The 24,381-nt window shown below is 58.2% G+C and overlaps 1 protein-coding gene across 2 annotated transcripts in view; it reads left to right on the top strand.

The window, feature by feature from the left end:
• Positions 1-24,381, top strand: part of OBSCN (obscurin, cytoskeletal calmodulin and titin-interacting RhoGEF) — a 173,910-nt gene that overhangs the window by 126,396 nt on the left and 23,133 nt on the right. The window contains exons 68-90 of one of the 2 annotated variants that reach the window (XM_063671646.1): positions 725-803; positions 1,067-1,191; positions 1,450-1,647; positions 2,378-2,410; positions 2,681-2,779; positions 2,946-3,164; positions 3,651-3,711; positions 4,061-4,131; positions 4,865-4,987; positions 5,105-5,244; positions 5,804-6,004; positions 6,150-6,232; positions 6,712-6,885; positions 7,865-8,024; positions 8,429-8,545; positions 8,647-8,811; positions 9,018-9,176; positions 9,360-9,537; positions 10,075-10,188; positions 17,819-17,986; positions 18,805-18,907; positions 19,285-19,414; positions 20,894-21,005. In XM_063671646.1, coding sequence (XP_063527716.1) covers positions 725-803; positions 1,067-1,191; positions 1,450-1,647; positions 2,378-2,410; positions 2,681-2,779; positions 2,946-3,164; positions 3,651-3,711; positions 4,061-4,131; positions 4,865-4,987; positions 5,105-5,244; positions 5,804-6,004; positions 6,150-6,232; positions 6,712-6,885; positions 7,865-8,024; positions 8,429-8,545; positions 8,647-8,811; positions 9,018-9,176; positions 9,360-9,537; positions 10,075-10,188; positions 17,819-17,986; positions 18,805-18,907; positions 19,285-19,414; positions 20,894-21,005 — 3,012 coding nt within the window. The remainder of the gene's footprint in view (positions 1-724; positions 804-1,066; positions 1,192-1,449; positions 1,648-2,377; positions 2,411-2,680; positions 2,780-2,945; positions 3,165-3,650; positions 3,712-4,060; positions 4,132-4,864; positions 4,988-5,104; positions 5,245-5,803; positions 6,005-6,149; positions 6,233-6,711; positions 6,886-7,864; positions 8,025-8,428; positions 8,546-8,646; positions 8,812-9,017; positions 9,177-9,359; positions 9,538-10,074; positions 10,189-17,818; positions 17,987-18,804; positions 18,908-19,284; positions 19,415-20,893; positions 21,006-24,381) is intronic. The other variant, XM_054467038.2, reaches the window with a different exon arrangement.

Genomic DNA, 24,381 nt, shown 5'->3' with positions numbered 1-24,381 from the left:
GGCTGAGGCAGGAGAAAGGCGTGAACCCAGGAGGCGGAGCTTGCAGTGAGCCGAGATCGTGCCACTACACTCCAGCCTGGGCGACAGAGCGCGACTCGGTCTCAAAAAAAAAAAAAAAAAAATTTGTTACAGAAGAAAATATACATTATGCAAGGACATGATAGAAAGAGGATGAGGGAGCTCTCTGGGGTCCCATGGAAGTTCCACCCTCATCACCTAATCACCTCCCAGGGGCCCACCTCTTCATCCATAGGGAGTTAATATTTCAGCATATGGTCTTTGGAGGGCATCTCAACATTTACTCCATAAGAGAGGGTAAGTCCAGCCTCAGTCACTCCATCTTGTCTAGAAACACAAGTCCTAGCTTCTGGTTTTGAGGCCTGTATCTTTTCATCCCATTATTCCCTAGTAGGATGGAGCTGGAAGGTTCTACCACTATCACTGTTTCTTCTGAGGCCTCTGGATCATTCGGTATTAGTTTGTTGTGTCAAAGAGGCTTGTAGTTAGTTATAGGCCTTGAAGAATGGAGCTGGTAATAGCCTGGGGTGGAGAGGCTACAATGTTGCTGTTCCCCCTGTGACTTCCTAGCTCCCAAGTCTAACTGGCTCCCAGGCAAGGCTCTGTAGTCAGGACCTCTGAGGGCCGAGGCCATCCTGGTGCAGGAGCTTATGCTGGGGCAGACAGGATGGCAGACCTTGCTCCAGCTCCCCTCTTCCTTCCCCAGTGACAAGCACAGACTATGACACTGCAGCGGATGCCACGGAGTCCTCATCCTACTTCAGTGCCCAAGGCTACCTGTCCAGGTAGGGGCTGCCAGAGGTGGGCTGTGCCCCATGGACTGACGTTGCAGGGCCTCTCGGGGAGTGATGCTGCTGGGTGAGGGCAGGGCTTGGTCTGACAGCATCCAATCCTGGAGCCTTCCTCCAAGCCCTGGCGGTCTCTGTCCACTAAGTCAGCAAACAGGGGCTTCCAATGTCATCCATGCCCAAGCCCCTCAGCACCCCTCCTGCCCTGCTCCCCTCGCTGCCCTGCTTTATGGCTGACCCCTTTTCTGTTCTCCTGCCAGCCGGGAGCAGGAGGGAACAGAGTCCACCACTGACGAGGGCCAGCTGCCCCAGGTGGTGGAGGAGCTGAGAGACCTCCAGGTGGCCCCTGGCACACGCCTGGCCAAGTTCCAGCTCAAGGTGAAAGGTGAGAAGGAGAGAGAGTGGGGACACGGCCATGGCAGGATGGAGGCCAAGGAGCCATACCCCATCAGCCACAATTGAAAGGAGACCCCAGCAGCGGGGTCAGGCAGTCACTCATCCCTGCTGCCTGGGTGCAGGAGGCTGACACTCCGTCACTGGTGGTGTGGGGACCCTCTCTCCAGGCCTTCATCTGTCTCCCATCTGGAGGGCACAGTGCCCGTGGGTGGTTGCTCAGGCTGACCACTCCCCTCCCGTGGCCCAGGCTACCCTGCTCCCAGATTATACTGGTTCAAAGATGGCCAGCCCCTGACCGCATCTGCCCACATCCGCATGACTGACAAGAAGACCCTGCACACCCTGGAGATCATCTCAGTCATCCGGGAGGACTCTGGCCAGTATGCAGCCTACATCAGCAATGCCATGGGTGCTGCCTACTCATCTGCCCGGCTGCTGGTTCGAGGTGGGTGCTCCGAGGGGCCGGGCAGAGACTTGGGCCCTGGGCAGCATCCTGGCCAGGGCTGACATCCCCTGCACACCCCACCATATCAGGCCCTCAGCGAAGGTCATTGGTCATTGCCCGTTGGTATACAGCGGCACAGGCGGCCGGAAGTTGGCCCTTCGGGGAGCGGGTGTGCAGCCCTCTGTCCTGACTGATGGGCAGGCTGGAGGTTGAAGTTGACCCAGGAAAGTGGGTAAACACTGCGACTCTAGGTAGCTCCACACACAGCCAGAGCCGGTGGTAGCTTGGGACTAGAGGACCCTACTTCCTTATTGTTCAAAAAGTTCTGATCACTGAGAGTTCATTCCAAGTTTCACCCAAACCCGTCCTGCCACTGCTGCGGCTTTCCCCAGCGTCCCCAAGTATGAGTCCTCTGCTGATCTGGGCAGCATTATTTGGTTGTGTGCTGATTCCAGTGTGGGGCCACAGAGTCTGTGGCAGGGCGAGGTTGGGTGGTGGGGCATCGGGTCTGGTTTATGCAGCCTGTTGCCTCTGTCATGTGAGTGTGTGAGTTCCAGGGCTCCATGGCCCAGGTTTCAGGCAGGGGTTAGGGTGTTTGCTTGGGGAGCAGCGCTGCCCTTGGGTTCCCTCACTGTAGGGGGTAGAACTGCCGGGCACCCGCACAGCGCCGGGTAGGAGCCACGGCGGGGGCCTGTGTGTGCTGGGTGTCTGACTCTAGTGCCTCTTTCAGGCCCTGATGAGCCAGAAGAGAAGCCTGCATCAGGTGAGGCAGCCCCAGAAGGGCAGGGAGAGGCCAGGTGGCCATGGGTGCTGAGGGCCTGAGCCTAGGGCTGGCTGCAGTGGAGGTGTGGGTGGCCATGGGCTGGCTCAGGGAGGGCGCAGCAAGGAGACAGCCCGGCCGAGGGGGCAGCGTGGTGCTGTCCAGGTGCTGGCTGTGAAGAGCCACCTGGGGGCCTGCAGACGTCATCCAGGGACAGGAGGCAGGCAGTGGGGGCTGTGCCGAGGTCTCTGCCAGCCAGCCTGTGTCCCCTAGATGTGCATGAGCAGCTGGTGCCACCCCGAATGCTGGAGAGGTTCACCCCCAAGAAAGTGAAGAAAGGCTCCAGCATCACCTTCTCCGTGAAGGTAGAAGGTAAGGCGTTTCCTGCCCACAGCTATGGAAAGATCACCCCTGGGGGATGGGACAGAGGTGCCCCCTCCCTGCTCACATCATCCCGAGGGAGGGCCTGTGGCAGGGCTTCACCTCCAGAGGCCCCGCTCCTGGTAGGGTGCACCCACCACCTCCTGCTTGCCCCTAGGACGCCCGGCGCCCACCGTGCACTGGCTCAGGGAGGAAGCTGAGAGGGGCGTGCTGTGGATTGGCCCTGACACGCCGGGCTACACCGTGGCCAGCTCTGCGCAGCAGCACAGCCTGGTCCTGCTGGACGTGGGCCGGCAGCACCAGGGCACCTACACATGCATTGCCAGCAACGCTGCTGGCCAGGCCCTCTGCTCCGCCAGCCTGCACGTCTCGGGCTGTGAGTGGGGGGCGGGGGGATGGGGGGCTGGGGCATGGGGGGTGGGCACTGGGTGGCTTTGGGGTCTCCTTGGGGCACACTGCCCATCATCATGTGGGCTGGGACCCTATGGGACCCCCTCCTTCCTCTTCTCATTCTCTGACAGCACCAGGGAGACCCCAAAATGGGTCAGGCCCTGGTGGTGCTGGTGGTTTTGAGCCTCAGATTCCCCTCTGGGCCCAGGCCCCGTGGGTTCTGCACTGCTGGCTCCAGGGACATTTCCTGAAGCCCCCTGCATCCTAGGCCTTGCTCAGCCCCTCTGAGGACAGGAGAACCCCTATTCTCCTCCCATCACTGTCGGGGTGACCACAGGCCAAGAGTGGGATGGGGAGGTGAGCTCGGGCACAGCCCCTGCTCAGGGCTTCAGAGGAACCCAGTCCAGATCTGGAATCAGATGTGTCAGGGTTGGGAGCACTGCCCTAATGGCTTGCCCGGTCCTCCTCACAGTGCCTAAGGTGGAGGAGCAGGAGAAAGTGAAGGAAGCACTGATTTCCACTTTCCTGCAGGGGTGAGTGAGGGTTGCCCCTTGGAGGCCAGTCCGGTCAGGGCCAGGGAGGACGCTCCAGGAGTGGGGGACAGGACAGCGCTGCCCCTGGGGAGAGCACCTGTCCTGGAGCGTGTCCTGGCTCTGCCCCATGCAGGCCATGTGGTTTGGGCCAGCTCTCTTCCTTCTCTGCACCTCAGTTTCCCCATTGTAAAGCAAGGGCTTCTGTTGGGCCTCTCTGGTATGGAGCCCCTTTCTTTGGTATCTTGGTTTGTTGCCCCCAGACCCTCTTTTCGTCAGGAGCTTCTGTGTAAGGACAGAGGGTGGTGGGGTCCAGCCCAGGCCTCTCAGGACACCCCCTTCACCTGTTTAGGACCACACAAGCTGTCTCAGCACAGGGGTTGGAAACTGCGAGTTTTGCTGACCTTGGTGGGCAGAGGAAAGGTACAGTCAGGGTGGGTGCATGCCTGTGAGGGGCCAGGGTGGCTGATCCCCTGATGCTGGGGGGCAGGGAGGAGGCTCCCCGGGGGTGGCTCCAGGCCTCAGAGGCCCCTCCTGAGCAGCACAGCCCTGGGACACCTGCTCACACAGCCAGGACCAACCCATGTTCTCTTAGGCCTGGACTTGAGGCTTGGTTAGTGTCAGAACCATGTCTGATCCCCGTGGATCCGGGAGCCTGTGGGGTCCCTGGGGCAGCCCTGGGCACAGAGCTCACATCCAGCGGGCTGTATAGATACCTGGGTCTGGGTAGAACTCCTAGGTGCTGGGCACTGAGAACAGAGGCAGCACAGCCCTGCTTTGGACCCACGGCTCCTCCTGCAGCCTGATGCGCAGGTCTGGCCTCTGCCGACTCTGTCCCCAGTGCCCCTCGTCCACTGTCCACTGGCGGCCCCTGCTGTGCCCTCTGTCTCTGGACGTTCTCAGCCCCTTGGTCACGCCTCGGCTTGACGCTCATGAGCCAGAGTGACTCCTCATCCTGGCCAGTTCCCACTGGCCTCCCGCCCTGCTGGCCACTGAGTCTCATCATCTGCCTGCTGGACATCAGCACCATGCGGGGGAGGCCTTGGCTCTTTATTCACCATCGGCTCCCAGGGCCCAAGATGGGCCTACGGCATGGGGTGCCTGGTATACATCCGAGGGGCACGCAGCCACCTGAGCAGAGCGTTTGTATCCACAGGAGAGCCTCTGGCTGCCAAGGAGGCCCTCGGCCATCTGTCCCTCGCTGAGGTGGGCACAGAGGAGTTCCTGCAGAAACTGACCTCCCAGATCACCGAGATGGTATCGGCCAAGATCACGCAGGGTGAGGGGCAGCGGCCCATGTGCCAGGGTCCCTGGGATGTGTCTGGGGTGTTTGCCCTTCCCTTGAGCCCTGGAGAGCCAGAGGCAGGCCAGGGTGTCATGATCCTTGCACCCCCAGCCAAGCTGCAGGTGCCTGGAGGCGACAGCGATGAGGACTCCAAGACGCCATCTGCATCCCCCCGCCATGGCCGATCACGGCCATCCTCCAGCATCCAGGAGTCTTCCTCAGAGTCAGAGGACGGCGATGCCCGAGGCGAGGTGGGCGGCTGGAACCCTCTGGGAGCAGGGCAGGGAGAGGCCCTGACCTTCCTAAAGAGAAGGTGCAGGGTGGAGAGGGGCTCAGGAGGCAGGACCCCCATGGGACTCTAGGGAGGTGGGACCCCACCAAGGTGCATAGGAGGCAGGAACTGGTGAGAACAGGGTCTTCTCCACACGGGGCCCTGCAGAGACTTGCCTTCTGGGGGAGCCATTTGTTTGGTTCATTCATTCACTCCTTCATTCCTTCAGTGGAGAATGTGTCTCAGGCCTCAGTGTACCAGGCACCCTGTTAGGGCTTGGGGTGGGTGTGGAGATGGGGAGAAGGTAAACAAGTAACTGAGTGTAGGCAGGCCAGGCCTGGAGACCCTGGGGCTGTGGTGACCTCTAAGGTTGTGGGTGGGGCAGGGGAGGTCTCCCACATTCCCGCTGTTCTGCGTGGAGGGGGAACTGGGCATGTGCACACTGACTCTGGGGATCCCTGCCCTGTGGCTTAGGATCTCGGCAGGCCCAGCTGGCACCTCCCGGGTCTCACCACTTCACACCCCCACCCCTCTCTCAGATCTTTGACATCTACGTGGTCACTGCCGACTACCTGCCCCTAGGGGCTGAGCAGGATGCCATCGCGCTGCGGGAAGGCCAGTACGTGGAGGTCCTGGATGCAGCCCACCCACTGCGCTGGCTTGTCCGCACCAAGCCCACCAAGTCCAGCCCCTCACGGCAGGGCTGGGTGTCACCAGCCTACCTGGACAGGAAGCTCAAGGTATCTGAATGGCCAGCCAGGAGGGGTCTTCAGGGGTCCTGGAGGCCCCTAGGAGGGTTGTCCCAATTTGAGGGGCGAGAGCCCGATCTCCGCGGGGCAGGGCCAGAGCTCAGCACCCCAACAGAAAACTCCTGTCCCTCACCAGCTGTCACCTGAGTGGGGGGCCGCCGAGGCCCCTGAGTTCCCTGGGGAGGCTGTGTCTGAAGACGAATACAAGTCAAGGCTGAGGTGAGTGGCTGCCGGGCAGGAGGTGGTGGCACTGGCATCCCACCGGCTGGACAGTCTCCCAAAGAAGCTGGCCGCTTGCCCTGGCTCTGGGTCCAGGCCCTAACCCTGGAGGTCTTGGGGTCATGGCCATGCTGATTCCTCTGCGGGGGACTCTGAAACAGCACTCCTGTGTGAGCCTGTCAGGATGGGTGGGGGCTGAGGACAGCAGAGCAGGCCCAGAGCTGCCTGGGTTCCCGCAGCTGCCCTCGCCGCCTTGTGCGGGCAGGACCCATCTGGGTGGCTTCCTGGTGTTGGGGCCGGCCTTGTCCGAGAGGGAGCCTCTCTCCACCTGCTCTCCCACTTCCTGTGAGCAGGCAACAGGCTACACAGCAGGAGGCGCTCCCATCTAGCAACTGAGGGAGTGGGGGCCTCGTGGCCCGCAGTCCCTGCACGGGAAGCAGGAGCTCCGTGGTCCCTTACGGTGGCCCCCTCCTGCCCAGTTCTGTGATCCAGGAGCTGCTGAGTTCTGAGCAGGCCTTCGTGGAGGAGCTGCAGTTCCTGCAGAGCCACCACCTGCAGCACCTGGAGCGCTGCCCCCACGTGCCTGCAGCTGTGGCCGGCCAGAAGGCAGTCATCTTCCGCAATGTGCGGGACATCGGCCGCTTCCACAGCAGGTGGGTGGGTGGGGCCACACACACACAGACACACACACACACACACGTCCATGCATGGACACACTGTAGGGCCAGGCCTCCTGCAGGTGGGTTGGAGCCAAGGCGGGGAGAGAACCTGTGCTGATTTGATTTATCCCTCAGCACCCCTCCCCTCAGAAACCCAGACGTGTGTACCTGGCTTACTCATGGGAAGGCCTGCAGTGCACCAACTGCTAACTGGCATGTGCACAGGCATGTGCACACATGAACACACATGTGTACAGGTGCAGCCTTTAACAGCATACACCCCCCACCAACTGCTAACTGGCATGTGCACAGGCATGTGCACACATGAACACACACGTGTACAGGTGCAGCCTTTAACAGCATACACCCATGTGCATGGCACATGTGCACATCTGTAAATGCACACACATGCACACAGTACACACATACACCCACATACACGTGCACATCACCTATGTGCACACAGTGCATACCTATAGACATGTGCACACACATATATGCCTATGTACATGTATACATGTTATACACATGGACACACATATGTACATGTCCCCACACTATTTCTGCACATCTGTGCATATGCACTTCTGCACACATGTGCCCACCCAGCATGTACATGCACACCCTTTCATCTGCACACTTTAATACATGCATGCATGCATATAGCATACAACACCTCCTTCCCCCACCACCTGCCTGTGTATGCAGCCACATGTGTGCTCATACACATTTACATGCCTCCACAAATGTGCATGCCCACATACATGTACACATGTAATATTCATGTGAGCTTTCATACACGGCACACAAGCACTTCTTTGCATGCCCACACATGTCTGCACACACACTCTCACAGACCCCAGGAGCCACAGGGCCCCAGCCCTTGTGCAGGGGCAAGCTTCCTCCCAGAGGTGAGGGCTCAGGGTCAGGCTGTGGGGCGCAGGCTGAGTCCTGATGCCATCCCCCTTCACAGCAGCTTCCTGCAGGAGCTGCAGCAGTGCGACACGGACGACGACGTGGCCATGTGCTTCATCAAGAACCAGGCGGCCTTTGAGCAGTACCTGGAGTTCCTGGTGGGGCGTGTGCAGGCTGAGTCGGTGGTCGTCAGCACGGCCGTCCAGGAGTTCTACAAGGTGCCCATGCCTGAACTCATGGGCTCCTGAACCTCAGTGCCTGCCCTTGGCTCCCTCTGAAGGCTCACTGAGCCCAGGCATCCTCCAAGGTTCATCCTGGTCTGCCCACATCAGAGCCTGTGCTCATCTTCCCCGACCTCGCCACTGCCCACAGCCTCCCTGCCGCCCCCTTGGGCCTCAGTTCACAAATGCAGGTGGAGCTGCTTTTGCAGCCCTGTGCTTCTGGGAAGGCCACTTCAGCAGCCCAAGTTCTGTGCTTGTCACCTGTCAGGAGGTGATGACAGCTGTCACCTGGGGTGCAGGCTGTGTGTGCACCCTGGGGACCCACCCTCCAGCTCTCACGGACACAACCATCAGGAGGCCTTGCATTCCTGCCCTAAAACCCACCCTCCTGGTTCCCACAGAAATATGCGGAGGAGGCCCTGTTGGCAGGGGACCCCTCTCAGCCCCTGCCACCACCTCTGCAGCACTACCTGGAGCAGCCAGTGGAGCGGGTGCAGCGCTACCAGGCCTTGCTGAAGGTGGGCACCACCTCCCCTGCCCCGCCTCCTCTGCCCAGGCTGGGTCTCTTGGAGTCCAGCCTGTGGAGCAGTCTGAGCCCTGACCTTTGCCCCGGCCCCAGGAGCTGATCCGCAACAAGGCGCGGAACAGACAGAACTGCGCGCTGCTGGAGCAGGCCTATGCCGTGGTGTCTGCCCTGCCGCAGCGCGCCGAGAACAAGCTGCATGTGTCCCTCATGGAGAACTACCCAGGCACCCTGGAGGCCCTGGGCGAGCCCATCCGCCAGGTTGGGGAGGGGCAGGGGCCGGAGCCGGGAGACGCATGTGATGTGGGTGGGTATTGGGGTGCTGGGGGCTTGCGTCTGGGGCTGCCAGGAGGTGGCGGTGTGTGCATGAGTTGGGCAGGGCACTGGGTACCTGGGTGGCTGTGGGGCCTGCACAGCTGGGCAATCTGGCCCACCACAGGCTGACCGCAGCCCACACCCTCCCCCAGGGCCACTTCATCGTGTGGGAGGGTGCGCCGGGGGCCCGCATGCCCTGGAAGGGCCACAACCGTCACGTGTTCCTCTTCCGCAACCACCTGGTAATCTGCAAGCCCCGGCGAGACTCTCGCACCGATACCTTCAGCTACGTGTTCCGGAACATGATGAAGGTCTGCGGGCTCCGGGCTGCTGGGCGGGGCTCCCTGTCCCTCAGCTCCGGGGTGGATGCCAGTGGCCACACCTGCAGCCGCTGGTCCAGGGTGGCCTGAATGTTTCCTCATCGGGTCCTACTTCTGTTGAGGATGGTCAGCCCGTGTCCCCCTCCCTGTGCTGACACCCTCCCCCACCCACAGCTGAGCAGCATCGACCTGAACGACCAGGTGGAGGGGGATGACCGCGCCTTCGAGGTGTGGCAGGAGCGGGAGGACTCAGTGCGCAAGTACCTGCTGCAGGCACGGACAGCCATTATCAAGAGCTCATGGGTGAAAGAGATCTGTGGCATCCAGCAGCGTCTGGCCTTGCCTGTGTGGCGTGAGTGTCCACCTCCCCAGGGGCCCAGGTGGCTGAGCCAGGATGGGGCACCCGAGCCTGTTCCTGCAGCTGCACAGGTCCCTGCCTGGGTGGGTGTGAGGGGTGGGCTTGTTCCTGGGACAGACGGCTCAGCCAGCCTGCGGCATGTGACGGCTACAGCCTCATGGGGAGTCCCTGGGCTGGGTGTTGGGTCGGCCCTGATCCAAGGCCGGGGATACCATGGGGGCCCCAAGCTCAAGGCACCCATCCGGATCAAGTCAGGGGCTGTGAAGGGTCTGGCAGCCCGGGGTCTGCTTCCTTAACCAGAACAGAATCTTCCCCCGAGCCCCCACTGCTCTCCGTTTAACACGCGCCTGCCTCACTCACCTGACTCCAGGTGGGCACCTTGGATGAGGGGTGACAAGGGACAGTCCCCATAGCAGCCACGCCATCAGATGTGGGGCTCATGGTGCAGGGCAGATGACCTGCCAGGTGCACCTGGGGGTGCCGCAGCCCGATGTTCCCCCACAGAGCACTCAGGGCTGTGTGTGTCCTCAGGGCCCCCGGACTTTGAAGAGGAGCTGGCCGACTGCACAGCCGAGCTGGGCGAGACAGTCAAGCTGGCCTGCCGCGTGACGGGCACACCCAAGCCTGTCATCAGCTGGTACAAAGGTAAACCCTGGGGCCAGGGGCTGTGGCCTTCCTGTCCAGGATGCAGGCCCTGCAACAGAAAAGAGCTGCCCAAGAGAAACGGGCTGTGAGGGCTGGGGACCCAATATGGGATTTGGCTGGGAGTCTGGGGCATGGACAGGCCTTATATGTTCACTTGCCACCCGCTTTCCGAATCAAAGACAGCATGGTTGGGGACATGGAGATGCCAAGGCTTGGAGATGAGGGAGTTCAGTGGAGGGACTTGGCTCTGCAAAGCTGCTAGTCCCATAGTCAGGGCTGATTGCGGCCAAAGGGCCCAGGTTAAAGTAGCTGCTGGGAGAGCCACCTAGGGAAAGGTCCAGGCGGCACTAGGCATGAACTTCCAGTTGTCCTCTCCCGGGGGAAATCATTTCTCCCAGTGACAGCATGTGACAACATGCACGGGGTGGTGTCAACCAGGTGCTTCCCTGGCCGTGGTGTCCAGGGTTTTGCAGGCTCAGCTGTGGAATCGTGGCTCACTGCTCTGTGGTGGGCCTTGGGCTCCAGTCCTTCTGGAGGCCAAGTTGATGCTGCATGGCCCAGGGACCCCCAGGAATCTCAGAAATCTCACGGTCAGCATAGATGATCCCATGTGGCCCAGGGCTCCCAAGGAGAACAGATGCTTTTACCAGGCAGGATATCCCAAGGGCCTGAGATCACCTCCCAGGAGCTGGGGGCCTCTCCCTGGGGAGCATCAATCCTCCCTTGTGCTGGAGCCATGTTGGGTTTGAGCAGCAGGGGGACACAGTTTGGCTCTGTCATCTGTCACCTTGGCTGTAATGCCAGGAACCTGCTGGGGAGGGCCAAGAGGGGACCTGGGACACCAGCCTGGGAGCCACTCTGCTGGAGCTGGGGACCTGGGCTCGGAGTGGCTGTGGATTCCAGGGGCGTGTTGAAGGCTGAACTGGCCCGATTTGCTGACGGGGTGGCTGGCTGTGTGGAAAGAGCTTGGCATCCAGATGCTCACACAGTTGGGGCTGGACATCCACCAGGGTGGTTCCTTTTACAAAGGTGGAAGGCTGGGAAGAGGCAGGGTGATGTGCAGACAGGGCTGGGTGGGAGGAGGAAGCACCAGGCCTGGGAGGACCCTGCAGAGTCGAGGTGCCTGCAGGGATGCAGGCGGAGGGGCCGAGGGGTGGTCGGAGAAGTACAAGTAGGGCTCAGGAAAGGGATGTGGCCGGAGACGATGAATGGAACGTCGTCAGCTCACGGAGTGTCTGACCTGCCAGTCGATGCAGACGCAGAGTGCGTGTGGAGGGGTGAGGCCGAAGCACCCAGGCTTGAGAGGCCGCACTTCCAGAGTCTGCAAAGATGAGGGGACGTGAGCCCAGGGGGAGGAGTGGCCAGGGAGGTGGGGGCCCAGGAAGCCAGCCAGGGAGAGGCCAACGGGGAGTGGGCAGGAGGCGCCCAGGGCTGCCAGGGTCCCCAGAACTGTGGAATCTCCCATTCTGCCCCTCACACATGTGCAAGTCAGCCTGTCAAGGTTTACACACGTACACATTACACACACGTGTACATACACGTACATAGAGACACAGAGATACATGCTACACACTCATGCATATGTACATGCACACCACATATATATGCATCACACGCACATGTACATTAACACTCTAATATACGTAGATGCACGTCACAGATACAGCTACTACACATACATGCATAGTATACAATACATATACACAAATACCACACACATGAATATGTACATAGATACACATTCTACAGGTACACACATATGCACACATACCACATGCATCATGCACAAGTGCACACTACATGCGCCTATACAACTACATAGATATATACACAGATACATGCAAACATGCACTATACACATACACAGATACATGCACATTATACACACAAGTACATACTTCACATATGCACACACACTTTATACACAGCTACACATGTATATATATGCACACACTGTACACATATATAAACATACATATTAGAGACCACACATGTGCACACATAGATAATACTGCACACATATACATATGTACACAGCCACATGCCATACACCATACACATGCACAGATACATGCAACACACACACATGCTACACAGACACCACACATGTATATTCATAAATACTACACACTCGTGTGCATGCATACATACACAGTACAAATATATACACATAGACCCACCATATACATAGGTACACACAGGCATATGTACTACACACATATCTGCACGTAAACATGCACAAATGGTACATATACACATATATACATGTATAGTTACTTGCACACACACAGAAGACACAAGACCTGTTGGTCCAAGACAGAAATGGTTCATCACTCAACATGAGGCAGCAGCCAGGACAGGCTCTTGCCGCAGCTCTCAGGGGTGGTGTGGGAGAAACCTGCACACGCATGTGCTGCACCATGGATTTCAAGATCTGCATCTCACCACCTCGGGTGTCTCCAGGGAGGGAGGCATCTCTGCTCCACTGTCCTGGAATGTCTCCTTGTGTGAGCGCTGCTGTCTGGAGCATCTGGGCTGGCCAACCGTGGGGCATTGTGCCCCAAGAGACCCAGCTCCACCCTATTTCCACAGGCTCCAGCCCCTGGGGGATTTTCCCACACTTCTGCCCAGCCCTCAGCCATCCTGGCTAATCTGACTGACGCTGGCTGGTATGCCGTCCTTCCGGTCTGACTCAGGCTGCATTTAATCAAGCCTCTCAGCAGGGGATATGCCAGCCTGTGGGACTGCCCTGGACCACCCCAAGGCACCAGCCAACGTGTGTGGCTCCCACACAGGAAGTCTTGAGAACACAGTTACTGTTTACAATTTGGGGGCTCCTACGAAGGCACACATCAGTACTGATTGATGGTACCTCCCAGATGACCCCCCAGGGGGGTCACCTGGGCTGTCAGGTGAACCTCATCTGGCCTGGCTGACCGGCCTCCAAGCCCCCATTTCAGTCCTTATAACCGAGTGCTGTCCTGGTGTTGCAGGCACCATCTGGGCACTCAGCCCTTCCTGTTCTCCCTGTCCACAGCAGCCGGGCCCGTGGGTCTGCCCATGACTGAGGACGGGGCTGGAGAGGAAGGACTCCAGGGAGTTTTGCCGGGGTGTGTGGGAGGGGCCATCCCGGTGTCCACTGGTCAGAGCTGGTGAACACAATGGCTTGGAGGGCTGCCCTGGGATACTTCGGGAGGAAGGCTCGGGCGGGTCATTAACGCCTGCTCCCTGGGGTCTTAGGCACTCCCCTCCTGCCACCTGTCCAGACCTCTCCTCCGGGAGGTTAGGTTCAAGAGGAACAAAAGCTTTTTTATCAAAGCCTGCCAGAAGCCAGTTGAATGCCCTGAGTCCCGCTCCCTTTGGGCCAGGCTGCCACCAAGGAGTGGTCATGGCAGAGCCTGGGTTTCCCTGTGGATGGAGGCCCTCCCCTGTCCCTTGCTTCCTAACCACCAGCCCAGTAGGCAGCTTGCAGGAGAGAGCTTCTCTCTGGGGACAGCTGCACTTGGTGACCGGACTGCCTTCCAAAGGTCCGCAGGGCAAGAGGAGGAGGGCTCAGTCAGACTGCCATCCCCTTGCTGAGTGGCTCTTGTGGTAGATGTCATAGGACATCAAACTGCAGGGGGTGTGCGTGGCACACGTGGCTCATGTTAGCCACACGCCTTCCTGGTGTGGCTGGAGACCCAAAGCAGCCTCACAGCATGTAGCCTCCACAGAGAGCCTGGAGAGGGACAGCTGGCCTAAGGGCCATGGAGAACATTCCCCTCGGCCCTCTGCAGGTTTGCTAAACAATCACTTGCAAAAGGTAGACAGATAGGAGGAAAGGCAGACACATTTATTGAATGTGTAGACACTGGATCCTTCAGAATGAAGACCCAAAGACCCAGAAGAAGCTGTCCATTTTAATGCTTAGATTCCATAAAGTATGGACAACTGTGTGGAAATAGGATTGGGCAAATAGGGTTGGATCTAGTGAGAACAGACTGAGTGGGGACACTCCGCTAGGCCTGTCTGGATTCTTCTTGGCCTTCTGAGCAGTGCCCTTTTCTTCTGGGTGAGAAGCAGGACCCTTGCTGGAATGGGGGTCTTGGGTCTACAGCCAAACAAAGTAGGTCAGATCATTTCTTCATGGCCAGGTTACACAGAAAGATGGAAAGAAAATTGGAGTCCTATTTTTAGGCTTTCTGGCTGGCTTTAGAGAAAAAGGTGTCCTGGTTTCTATGACCCACCTTGGGGAAGAGGGATTCTAGTTTCTGTCAGCCTGGGAGGAGAATGAGGGGCTAGAGACAGGAGGGGAGGAGAAGGTCAGAGATAAAATTTTGCTTCTGAGGCTGCTTGGGAAGCCCTCATTTTGGGGTCTTGTTTTCTGAGCCCCAACACTGGGTTCATAGGAGCAGTATGCCAGGATGGAGAGTGGGTTCACCATGTGTACTGTGTCTTCCTCTCCTGTAGGCTTGAGAATGTCTCTCCAGGATGTCCCCAGTCTGACATGTGATGTAGATTCTGCGCCTGTGCCCTGCCTGTGGTGGGGCTCAGTGATGTGGTGTCCTGGAGGCTCTGCACAGGAGCCTTGGCAGTCTGGCTGGGGTGTCCCCATCAGCAGCCTTGATTCACTTCATTGTTCATTGCTCCAGGAAGAGGTGTCTTTAACTTGCCAGCCTATTTAAAATTATCTCTGATCCTGGCATGGTGTTGCATGACTGTGATCCTGGCTGCTTGGCAGGCCATGGCGGGAGGAGTCCATGTACTCCCTGCCGTGTCCCCTCTGCCTTCCCTTGGGGGAGTTTGTCGTCTTGGGGAAATTGCTTGAGCCAGGAAAGGATCTGTGGTATAGAGGGTATGGAAGGGGTCAGAGGACAATGACGGAACAAGGCACACCTCTGTGGCTCAGCCAACCATGGAGGTAGGACCCCATCTCTACCGCAAACACATAGATCCTCTACTGTCACCCCAGAAGAATGGAAGGCCAGCATGGTGGATGCAGGAGGCTGCTCCACAAGACACCCAAGCTGTGGCCGTTCTTCCTGAGTGCGGGCTCGGTGCCCATCCTCTCCCCTCCAAACCAGCCAGACCTAGATGGGCTGAGCCCTCTCTTGCCTCTGCCCATCGTGGCTGCTGGTGGCCCTCCCTGAGCACTCAGTTCAGGCACGAGTGTCCGTGGCTGTGGTCTGAACAGAGTTGGAATCTTCCTCAGATCCAGCGCTGGCCCTGGCATTTATTGTGAAGTGGCTGAACTGAGGCTGAACCAGCAAAGTTCCTGGCAGGGACTGGAGAAAGAGCGCCAACCAAGGCACTGCCCAGATGTCTGTGTTTGAACCCACTTCTCAGTGCTCAGACTGCAACTACCTGCCTAGTTTCTCTCCTTAGCAGGGCAACAAAGTAGAGAAAGAGATCCACAGGGCCCCTTCTTTCCCTTCCAGAAGGCCGTGCCTCTGACAGTGTCACTTCCCTGTCCCCAAAACTGTAAACCAAAAACTGTGAAGGGCCCAAAATTTTACCCCACTTGCAACCTTGCAAGCCAGCCTGCCAGCCAGATATAGACAAAAGACACAAGACTCATGGGTCAGAGACAAAGACTTTTCACCAGCAGTGCCTCAGTGTCTCTCATCATTGCCCCCACCCGTTTCTGTGAGGAGGTGATGGAGCTAGGTGTTAGTTGCATGCAGGGGTTGCCCCACGAGAGAGAAACCCTGAATCTTAGGAGACATGGAGCTCTTTTTATGGGGCTGCTGGTACATCTGCCCATGCTTCACTCCAGAGATAGTGGGTGACTTCCTACCCTGGGATGCAGAAATGTCTCCCAGGAAAAGAATGGAAGGGTTTTGTCTCTGTTGTCCTGGAACACAGCCAGGCAGATGGGCATCTTCTGCTTCACTCTCCTTACTTTCTATTCTACTCTCTTCTTCTTATTCTATTCTAAACGTGGCTGTGAGTGCCTTTGCTCAGAGGGCTGAAATGTGGAATCTGAATTCCAGGGAGAATTGTTTTCTCACAGCAAGATGAGGACAGAGCTGCTGGTAGCCTGGTGGCCCTTATAGGAGCTTTGGGGGAGAGAACTGGAGCCCAGGGGATGGGCTTAGTGGGGATGGGAAGAGACGCCTTGGAGGGTGTGAGCACAGCTCCTTTCTGGAGTTGCCATAAAGGGGTGTGGAGATCTGAGGTGGTAACTAGAAGGTTTTTGAAAAAAATTATTTAAAATTATTTCTGAGCTGGGTGGGGTGGCTCACACCTATAGTCCCAGCTACTCAGGAGGCCAAGGTGGGAGGATCGCTTGAGCCCAGAAGTTTGAGACCAGCATGGGCAACAGAGTGAGGCCCTGTCTCTACAGAAAGTTAAAAAATTAGCCAGGCATGGTGGTGCACCTGAGGCGGGAGGATCACTTTCGCCCAGAAGGTCGAGGCTGCAGTGAGCTGTGATTGCCCCACTGCACTCCAGCCTGGGCAACAGAGCAACACTCCATCTCTACAAATATATATGTGTATATGTGTGTGTGTGTATGTGTGTGTATAATGTACATATATCTTATAGTTCTATACAAATCATAAGTCAGTGCTGGTTGTGACCTTTGTGATTTTAAGCAATCTGTGGGGCACACCCAGTACTATTGGAATGTGAATTGATGCCTTTTTATGTATTTAGACATTATGTGGGAAGGAGTTCTCCACAGTGAGAGGCCGTGCCTTCCCATCCCTCACCCGGGAAGGAAGCATGCCTTGGCCGGAGAGGTGTAGTCAGTTGTGTGTTCATACCAGGGTGATTTACTTCACATTCTTCAGTCTTCAGATATTTGTATTAGAAAGCCGTGCATTTGGAGGCACGAGGATGTGGCCTGGGAGAGGAGAGTGGAGTTGGGGGTGAGACTTTGGGCTGCTGTGTCCTCTGCAGGGGCAGGTTCAGGGAGAGAAGGAAGGCATGGAGGGCTGTGGGCAGTGATTTTGAGAAGGGGCTGCAGGCCCTAGGCTGGGTAGGCAGGGGTGAAGAGGGGATCAAGGTGCTGTGAGCTGGGGTGCAGTCAGTGCATTAGAGGTCCTCAGAGCATCGCAGGACTGCTGAGAGCTGGGGTGACCAAGGACTCAGCTGCCCACAGAGGATGTCCTCTGTGGGGCTCAGGTCCCTTGGCCTGCCCCCTGCCTCTAGCTAGCATCAAAAGTGAACAGAGAAGGAGACAGATAGTGAGAGACAGAGAGACAGAGACAAACACAGAGACAGAAAGGTGCAAAAGGCACAGACAGAAAAACAGACAAAGACAGAGACATGGAGTCACAGACAGAGATACAAAGGCAGAGACAACAAGGAGACAGAGAGATAGAGACAGAAAATAGAAACAGACACAGAGATAGAGACAAAGAAAGAAGTTGAGTCCGAGACAGAGAGACAAAGAAAGATGGAGATAGAGAGGCAGAGACACAGAGAGAAGGGGAGCTCGTGTCAGCTTCTCCCTCCAGGGTTGCAGGTCAGCCTGGCAGCTGGACCTGGCAGGGAGCCTGTGCCTGGCCCTTGTGCTACAAGTGTGGCCCCTCCGTTCCCTCCCTGACCATGACTGCAGCCCCCAGGCCAGGCCCAGCTTCTTCCCGCTGATGGGGTGAGCCCTTGGGTCCCCACCTGGGTGATGGCCCCCGCTCGTCCTTTCCAGATGGGAAACCAGTGCAGGTGGACCCCCACCACATCCTCATTGAAGACCCCGATGGCTCGTGTGCCCTCATCCTGGACAGCCTGACCGGTGTGGACTCTGGCCAGTACATGTGCTTCGCGGCCAGCGCCGCTGGCAACTGCAGTACCCTGGGCAAGATCCTGGTGCAAGGTTAGCCCGGAGACCTTCCTGGGGGAGGAGTCGCCCTGACCCTCCCACCATGGCAGGCCCAGCTGCGGTGGGGTGGTGGGACAGTGGGGTGGACATCCGACCATGTTCTGAGGGGATCACTGGGGGCTCATAGAGGGCACTGGGAGGGGTGGGGACTCTGCAGCCCCTTCCCTGGCATCACCCTCAGCTCCATCATGGCATCTCTCTGTCTCTCTGTATGTCTCTGTGTCTGATGCACTGTATCTATCTCTTTCTGTCTTTGTCTCTCCCTGTCTGTACGTCTCTATCTCTGTCTTTGTCCTTTGATCTCTGTCTCTGTCACCCTGTCTCTGTATGTCTTTTTCTGTCTCTGTCCTTCCGTCTCTGTTTGTCCATCTCTATGTGTCTCTCTGTCTCTCTATCTTTCTGTCTCCCTGTTTCTCCATCTCTGTCTCTCTGTCTCTGTTTCTTTATCTCTGTCTCCATGTCTATGTCTCTGTCTCTTTCTGTCTCTATCTCTGTCTCAATTTCTCTTTCTCTGTCTCTTTCTGTCTCTGTTTTTCCATCTCTGTCTCTTTGTCTCTGTCTCTTTGTCTCTATCTCTCTATCTCTATTTCTCTCTGTCTCTATCTCTATATTTCTCTCTGTCTCTCCATCTCTGTATCTTTATCTCTGTCTCTCTGTTTCTCCATGTCTATCTTTCTGTCTGTGTCTCTTTCTTTGTTAAGTCTTTCTGTCTCTGTCTCTATCTCTGTCTCTGTGTCTGTCTGTGTCTCTCTGTCTCTGTCTCTAATGTTTCTATCTGTCTCTGTCTGTCTCTTCCCTCCACAACCCCACAGTCCCACCACGGTTCGTGAATAAGGTCCGGGCCTCGCCCTTTGTGGAGGGAGAGGACGCCCAGTTCACCTGCACCATCGAAGGCGCCCCGTACCCGCAGATCAGGTGGGGCCCAGGCCTGCCTGGGGATGGGGCCTGAGGGGGTCGGCTCCCACCTGGAGCATGGGGCACGGGCCATGTGTTCCCGTGTCAGGGTGGGCTAGACATGGCCACTGGCTGTCAGCTGAGCATGGGCTTCGTGGGGCTCTGGTTCATTCTGGATGTGCGGCCCTGCCCAGCTGGGAGGACACGGCCAGGCTGTGTCTTGGCTTCTGGAAGGGGGGGCTCCCTGAGGACCCCTGGGGTCTGAGGGCAGGGCAGCCGGGTCGTGAGCACAGGTAGCACAGCCGGGCGTGGCCCTGATGTAGGACATAGGAGGATGTCGCCGGTGGGATAGAGCATGGCCCGAGTCCTGCCTCACGTGCCCTCTGGGTGGATTCCAGGTGGTTCAAGGACGGGGCCCTGCTGACCCCTGGCAGCAAGTTCCAGACACTGAGTGAGCCTCGCAGCGGCCTGCTAGTGCTGGTGATCCGGGCGGCCGGCGAGGAGGACCTGGGGCTCTACGAGTGTGAGGTGAGGGGTGCAGGAGTGGGGACCGGCCTCGGGGCCCAGGCCATCCTTGCCGGCCGTCCTCTGGGGTCTGATCGTGGAGGGGCTTAAGAGCCCAGGCCCTGTCCTCAAGGTGGGGGGCTCTCGGCAGAGGCCAGGGGACACCATACCCACTGCTGCACCCTTGATGACAGGCCAGAGGCCACCATGCCACTGTCACCCCCCCATCACAGGCCGGGGGCCACCAGGCCACTGTCACCCCCCCACCACAGGCAGGGGGCCACGATGCCACTGTCACTGTCATCTCTGGCCACACCACCGCCCCATGCCCTGGCCTTATTCTCTGCTCCCATGTCAATCTAGACGCCTTCCTTGGCTTCCCTGGCCATTTCAAGGATGCCGCTTGGCTTTTGCCTTTGGGGGGCCCGGTATGGCCTCATGAATTTTGTCATTCATGTCAAATGGAGTGTCAGTCATCTAGTGTAGCCTGGCCCTGCTCAGGTACCTTTTACCTGTGGAGATGTACAGCCTACAGGTGGACAGAGCTGCCTTCTGCTCCAGCCACTGTGTCTGCAGGGCTGGGGCAAGGGCTCCTCAGGGTGGGGCCCAGTCCCAGTCCTCTGGTCCTTCAAAGCCTGCAGTGGTCGTGGTGGTCGTTGTGGCTGTGTGCTAACTGTGGGTGCCCCAGGCTCCAGGTGCTGGCCTCTGTCCAGCTCCTCCAGGGGCACTTGTCCGGCCACCACCTCCCACCGTGTGGCTGCTGCTGTGAGCCTGTGGGGAGCCTGCCCCACACCACTGTGGCTGGGGAAGCCAGAGACCCAAGTGAGCTCTTCATTTGCACTGTCTAATACCATCACTAGCTACACATGGGGATTTAAATTTAAATTTAAATCAACTAAAGTTAAATCCAAAGCTAGGTGCTGTGGCTCACACCAGTAATCTCAACAATTTGGGAAGCCAAGGCAGGAAAATCGCTTGAGCCCAGGAGTTTGAGACCAGCCTGGGCAACACATTGAAACCCTGTCTCTGGGGGAAAAAAAAAAAAAAAGCTAAAACATTAGCCAGGCACAGTGGTGCACACTTGTGGTCCCAACTGCTCGGAAGATTGAGGTGGGAGGATCCCTTGAGCCCAGGAGGTGAAGGCTGCAGTGAGCTGAGATCGTGCCATTGCATTCCAGCCTGGGTCACAGAGCGAGACCCAGCTTTAAAAAATACATAAAATGAAGTTAAGTTCAGTTAAAGATTCAGTTCCCTGGCTGCTCTGGCCCCATGTCCCATGCTCAGAGCCGCACGTGGACAGGGCAGACGGAGAGCATCCTCATCACTTGCAGGGGGCCCTAAGGCCGTGTGGGTCCCCCAGGGATGCTGTGGCGGGGCTGGGGCCCTTCCCCTTGTGGGAGAAACACCAGGATGGGGGCTGCCCATGCTCCCGACATGGCCACAGGGAGAGGGCCCTACCCATGGGGAGCCTTGGGCTCTGAGCCGGCCCTGCCGTCCTTGCAGCTGGTGAACCGGCTGGGCTCCGCGCGGGCTACTGCGGAGCTGCACATGCAGAGCCCCACGCTGCAGGCCCGGGAGCAGTACCACAGGGAGCAGCTCGCAGCTGCAGTGGAAGGTAAGTCCCACCCCTGTCCTCGCCACCAAGGTGGCTCCCCATGGCCCAGACTCAGGCTGGACCCTCACAGGCCTGGCCATGTCCAGGAGGACAAGACTGTCACCCTTCCCAGTCAGGGTCTGCTGCCTGGAGGACCTTGGAGGAGGGGCTGGGCTGGCATCGTGGGGCAGGGAGAGCCACAGATGGGAGACAAGGAGGCTGCTGCGGGCCAGGCACAGGTCCCAGTCCCCAGCTGGAGGCAGCACCTGTGTGGGCTGGTAGAGGGTAACCCCTGAGCCCAGAGCCTGGGTGGAGGCTGGAGAGGCCACTCTGGGTGGGCGGGGTTCCCAAAGCCCTGCTGCGTTCCGGAGAGGGAAGCCTGTGCACAGAGGCCAGGCCTACACCCAGGGCAGCTTGCTGGTGGCAGACAGGAGGCGGTGGGCAGAAGGCAGTGGGGAGGTTGCAGCAGGAACAGTAGGAAGGACGTCTCTGCAGAGGGCCAGGCCGCTGGGCCCCAGCTTGGCTCCCAGGAGAAGGGGCAAGTGTCAGGGGCCTGGCCCCTCTATTCAGGGTAGGTCTGGCTGTGGAGATACCTGGCCTGGTCTGGGGCTGCTCCTGGGGTCCTGGGAGGGCCTTGGGCTGCAGAATGACTTCACTAGGGATGAAAGGTGAGGGGTGGAGGGAGAGGTGGGCACATCACTTCATTCCTCCAGGCTCCCGGATGCTTTGTTCAGGGCAGAGGCAGCCAGGGTGGGAAGAGGGTTATCGGGCATCCGTCTTGGGCTCCCAGTTGGAGCTGCCCTTCTGGACAGGTTTTGAGCCTTCCATCCCTGGGGACATGCAAGTGGAAGCTGGTCCAACACCTGGCAGAGCTGCAGCTGCCACTGTGGGATTGGTTGGAATACGTGTTCTCCAAGTCTTAAACATTGGCTCCTGCAACCCCACCTCAACTGTTTCTCCCAGTGCCCAGTGTCTGAAAGCCAGTTGCCCATCTGGACCCCACGGAGCTGGGCCATCTTTGATGCCCTCTGTGACCCTCAGGGAGACCCCTCCCTTGCTGGGCAGAGGTCCTTGTTCCTCAGCCCACACGGTGCCACTGGCACTGGCCAGCCCCCGACTGTGAGTGCCCCATGTCTGATGTGTCTCTGGGGGCCCCGTGACCTCCGTCAGCCCCACAACTGGTGGCCACAGCACCACACAGAACTGCTTCTGGAGCCGCCAGCACCTCAGCCTCCCACGAGTCTTGTGTCTCATGGCCAGGGAGGTGCCCAGCTGGGACGCCCAGGGCTGCCTCTTGCTGGTGACAGGAGCGTCCTCCACAGTCGTTCACTTGGCTGTCACAACAAGTCTCTCTCTGGGTCTGGAGGAGGGGGTGGCAGGGGAGAGAGGACACCAGTGCTGGACAGGGTGTCAGCGCCTCAGCGAGGTGAGAACGCAGGTCCTTGAAGAGCCTGGAGCTGCAGCCAACGCCTCCCTGCTTCTAACTCCTATCCTGCTGCTTCATCTTTAACCCAGCAGCTCTGCAGCCCGAACAGGCCCTGGCAGGCCTCTGCGGGGTGGGCGCTGCCCCCTCACTTGTGAATCATGCTACGCACGGCTGCACCCCTCCTGTAGTTGCAAATACTCACTCTGGCCCACAGCCGATCAGGGGACAGTTCAGGTCCATGAATGAAGGTGCCAGAGAGTGTATGGGCCCAGAGGTGCCTGGCTGTCAGCCCCAAGTGCAGGGAGGATGAGTGGGGAGGCCCCGGGTTTTCCCATCACTCTGTGCAGTTCCCATCACTGGCCTGCAGGTAGTGGACACATTGGCTTTCCCTGGGGTCAGCTTTGTCTAAACACACAGAGCCTTTTGGTTGGATCTCATTCTCTCCTCACATGGGCTCTCCTCTCTCCAGGGGGAGCCTGTGAAATACACACCTACACATATGTATACACGTGCATGCACACACGTATGCATGCACATACATCTGTGCACATACACACACTTGCACATGTGTGTGCACAGAAATGCACAGTACGTGTGGCTCCCAAGTGCACATATAGACACAGGTAGTCCCTGAAATTCACGTGCTCCTCATCTGAGACAGGTGTAAAGCCTTTCTCCACATGGCAGTCTAGCAAAGCAGATGGTGTCCCACCCCCTGACCCAGAGCTGTGAGGCCATGTGCCCCAGGCCACGTCACTTGACTTCTGGGCCTCCTGCTCGTTTTTTTCCCTCAGGGTGCTGGGGAGGGTCACTGAGTTGTGAAGGTGCTGGCGGCCTGTGGACTGCCCGCTGGCCAGCTGGCTAGGGCTGGGAGGGGCCATCTTTGTGCCCTGATGATTCTGCCCGGGAGCTGCAGGAGAGGAGTCCTTGAGGTGACTGGAAGGAGGAGCTGCCTGATCCCAGATGCGTCCTATCTGATCGCCGGAACCACAGGCCCTATCCTGCTGGTTCTGGGGAGGGAGGCAGCTAGGAAAACCAGGAGAGACCATGGAGTGTGTGGACTGAGGATGCTCCTATAGGGAGATTTGGGCTGACGCTCACTCGGAGCTCAGCACCCTGCCCAGGCATCCGCTGAGGCTGTTCTTGGTAGGACTTCTGTGGCTTTGTGCCACAAAGCTCAGTTGTGCCACTTTCAGGACTCCAGAGTCCCTCTCTCCTGAGGATTTTTTGTAACAGAGTCCCCAGCTGCCTCAGCCTCAGTGTGGCCGCTGGCTCCCTGTGCAGCCACAGGCCATTTATTCCCTTCTAGGACTTGGTTTCTGTGTCTGAGAAGTGGGATTGTAGGTCTGACAAATTCACGGGGCTCCCTCGGCACATGGGTTGAAGGAGAAGCTGGGACTTCTGTGCAGGGAGCATAGGTAGGGTCCTCATTCTCCCCACCCCCAGCCCCTGCAAGACTGTCGAGAGGGACAGTGGGTCCTGCCTTCATGAGCGGACGCATTGTCCTCAGCCCTCATTTCGCAGCCACTCAGGACAGGCATCGTCACCTCCACGTCAGATGCCCAGGAACTGGGGCTCTGAGTAGACAGCCTGCCCAGGGGCAGCTTAGCAGGTGACTACAATGCTGTGCCACTCAGATAGCTCAGCCCCCAGCACTGGCTGGTCTGTAACCCTCGCTATTCCGACTGTTTTCTTTGTAGTCACTGAGCAAGAGACTAAAGTCCCCAAGAAAACCGTCATCATGTAAGTGCAGGCGTGTTCCTAACCTTCCTTCTGACTGCAGTGCCTCCTGCATGCCACTGACCTGCCTGCATCATGCCTGTGTGGCCCAGCCACCTGCTTGCTGCCTGTCTGCTCACGTAACATGCACCCTCTGACTGCCAGCACCTTACAGGTACTTGCAGTTATGTTGCATAGGCACCTTCTCCTGGGGCCTCGATTACTTCCACACTTCACAGCTCTCTCTTCCAG

The sequence above is a fragment of the Pongo pygmaeus genome, chromosome 1 (assembly GCF_028885625.2).
Source record: "Pongo pygmaeus isolate AG05252 chromosome 1, NHGRI_mPonPyg2-v2.0_pri, whole genome shotgun sequence".
Lineage (NCBI taxonomy): Eukaryota > Metazoa > Chordata > Mammalia > Primates > Hominidae > Pongo > Pongo pygmaeus.
This window is presented reverse-complemented; position numbering and strand designations above follow the sequence as displayed.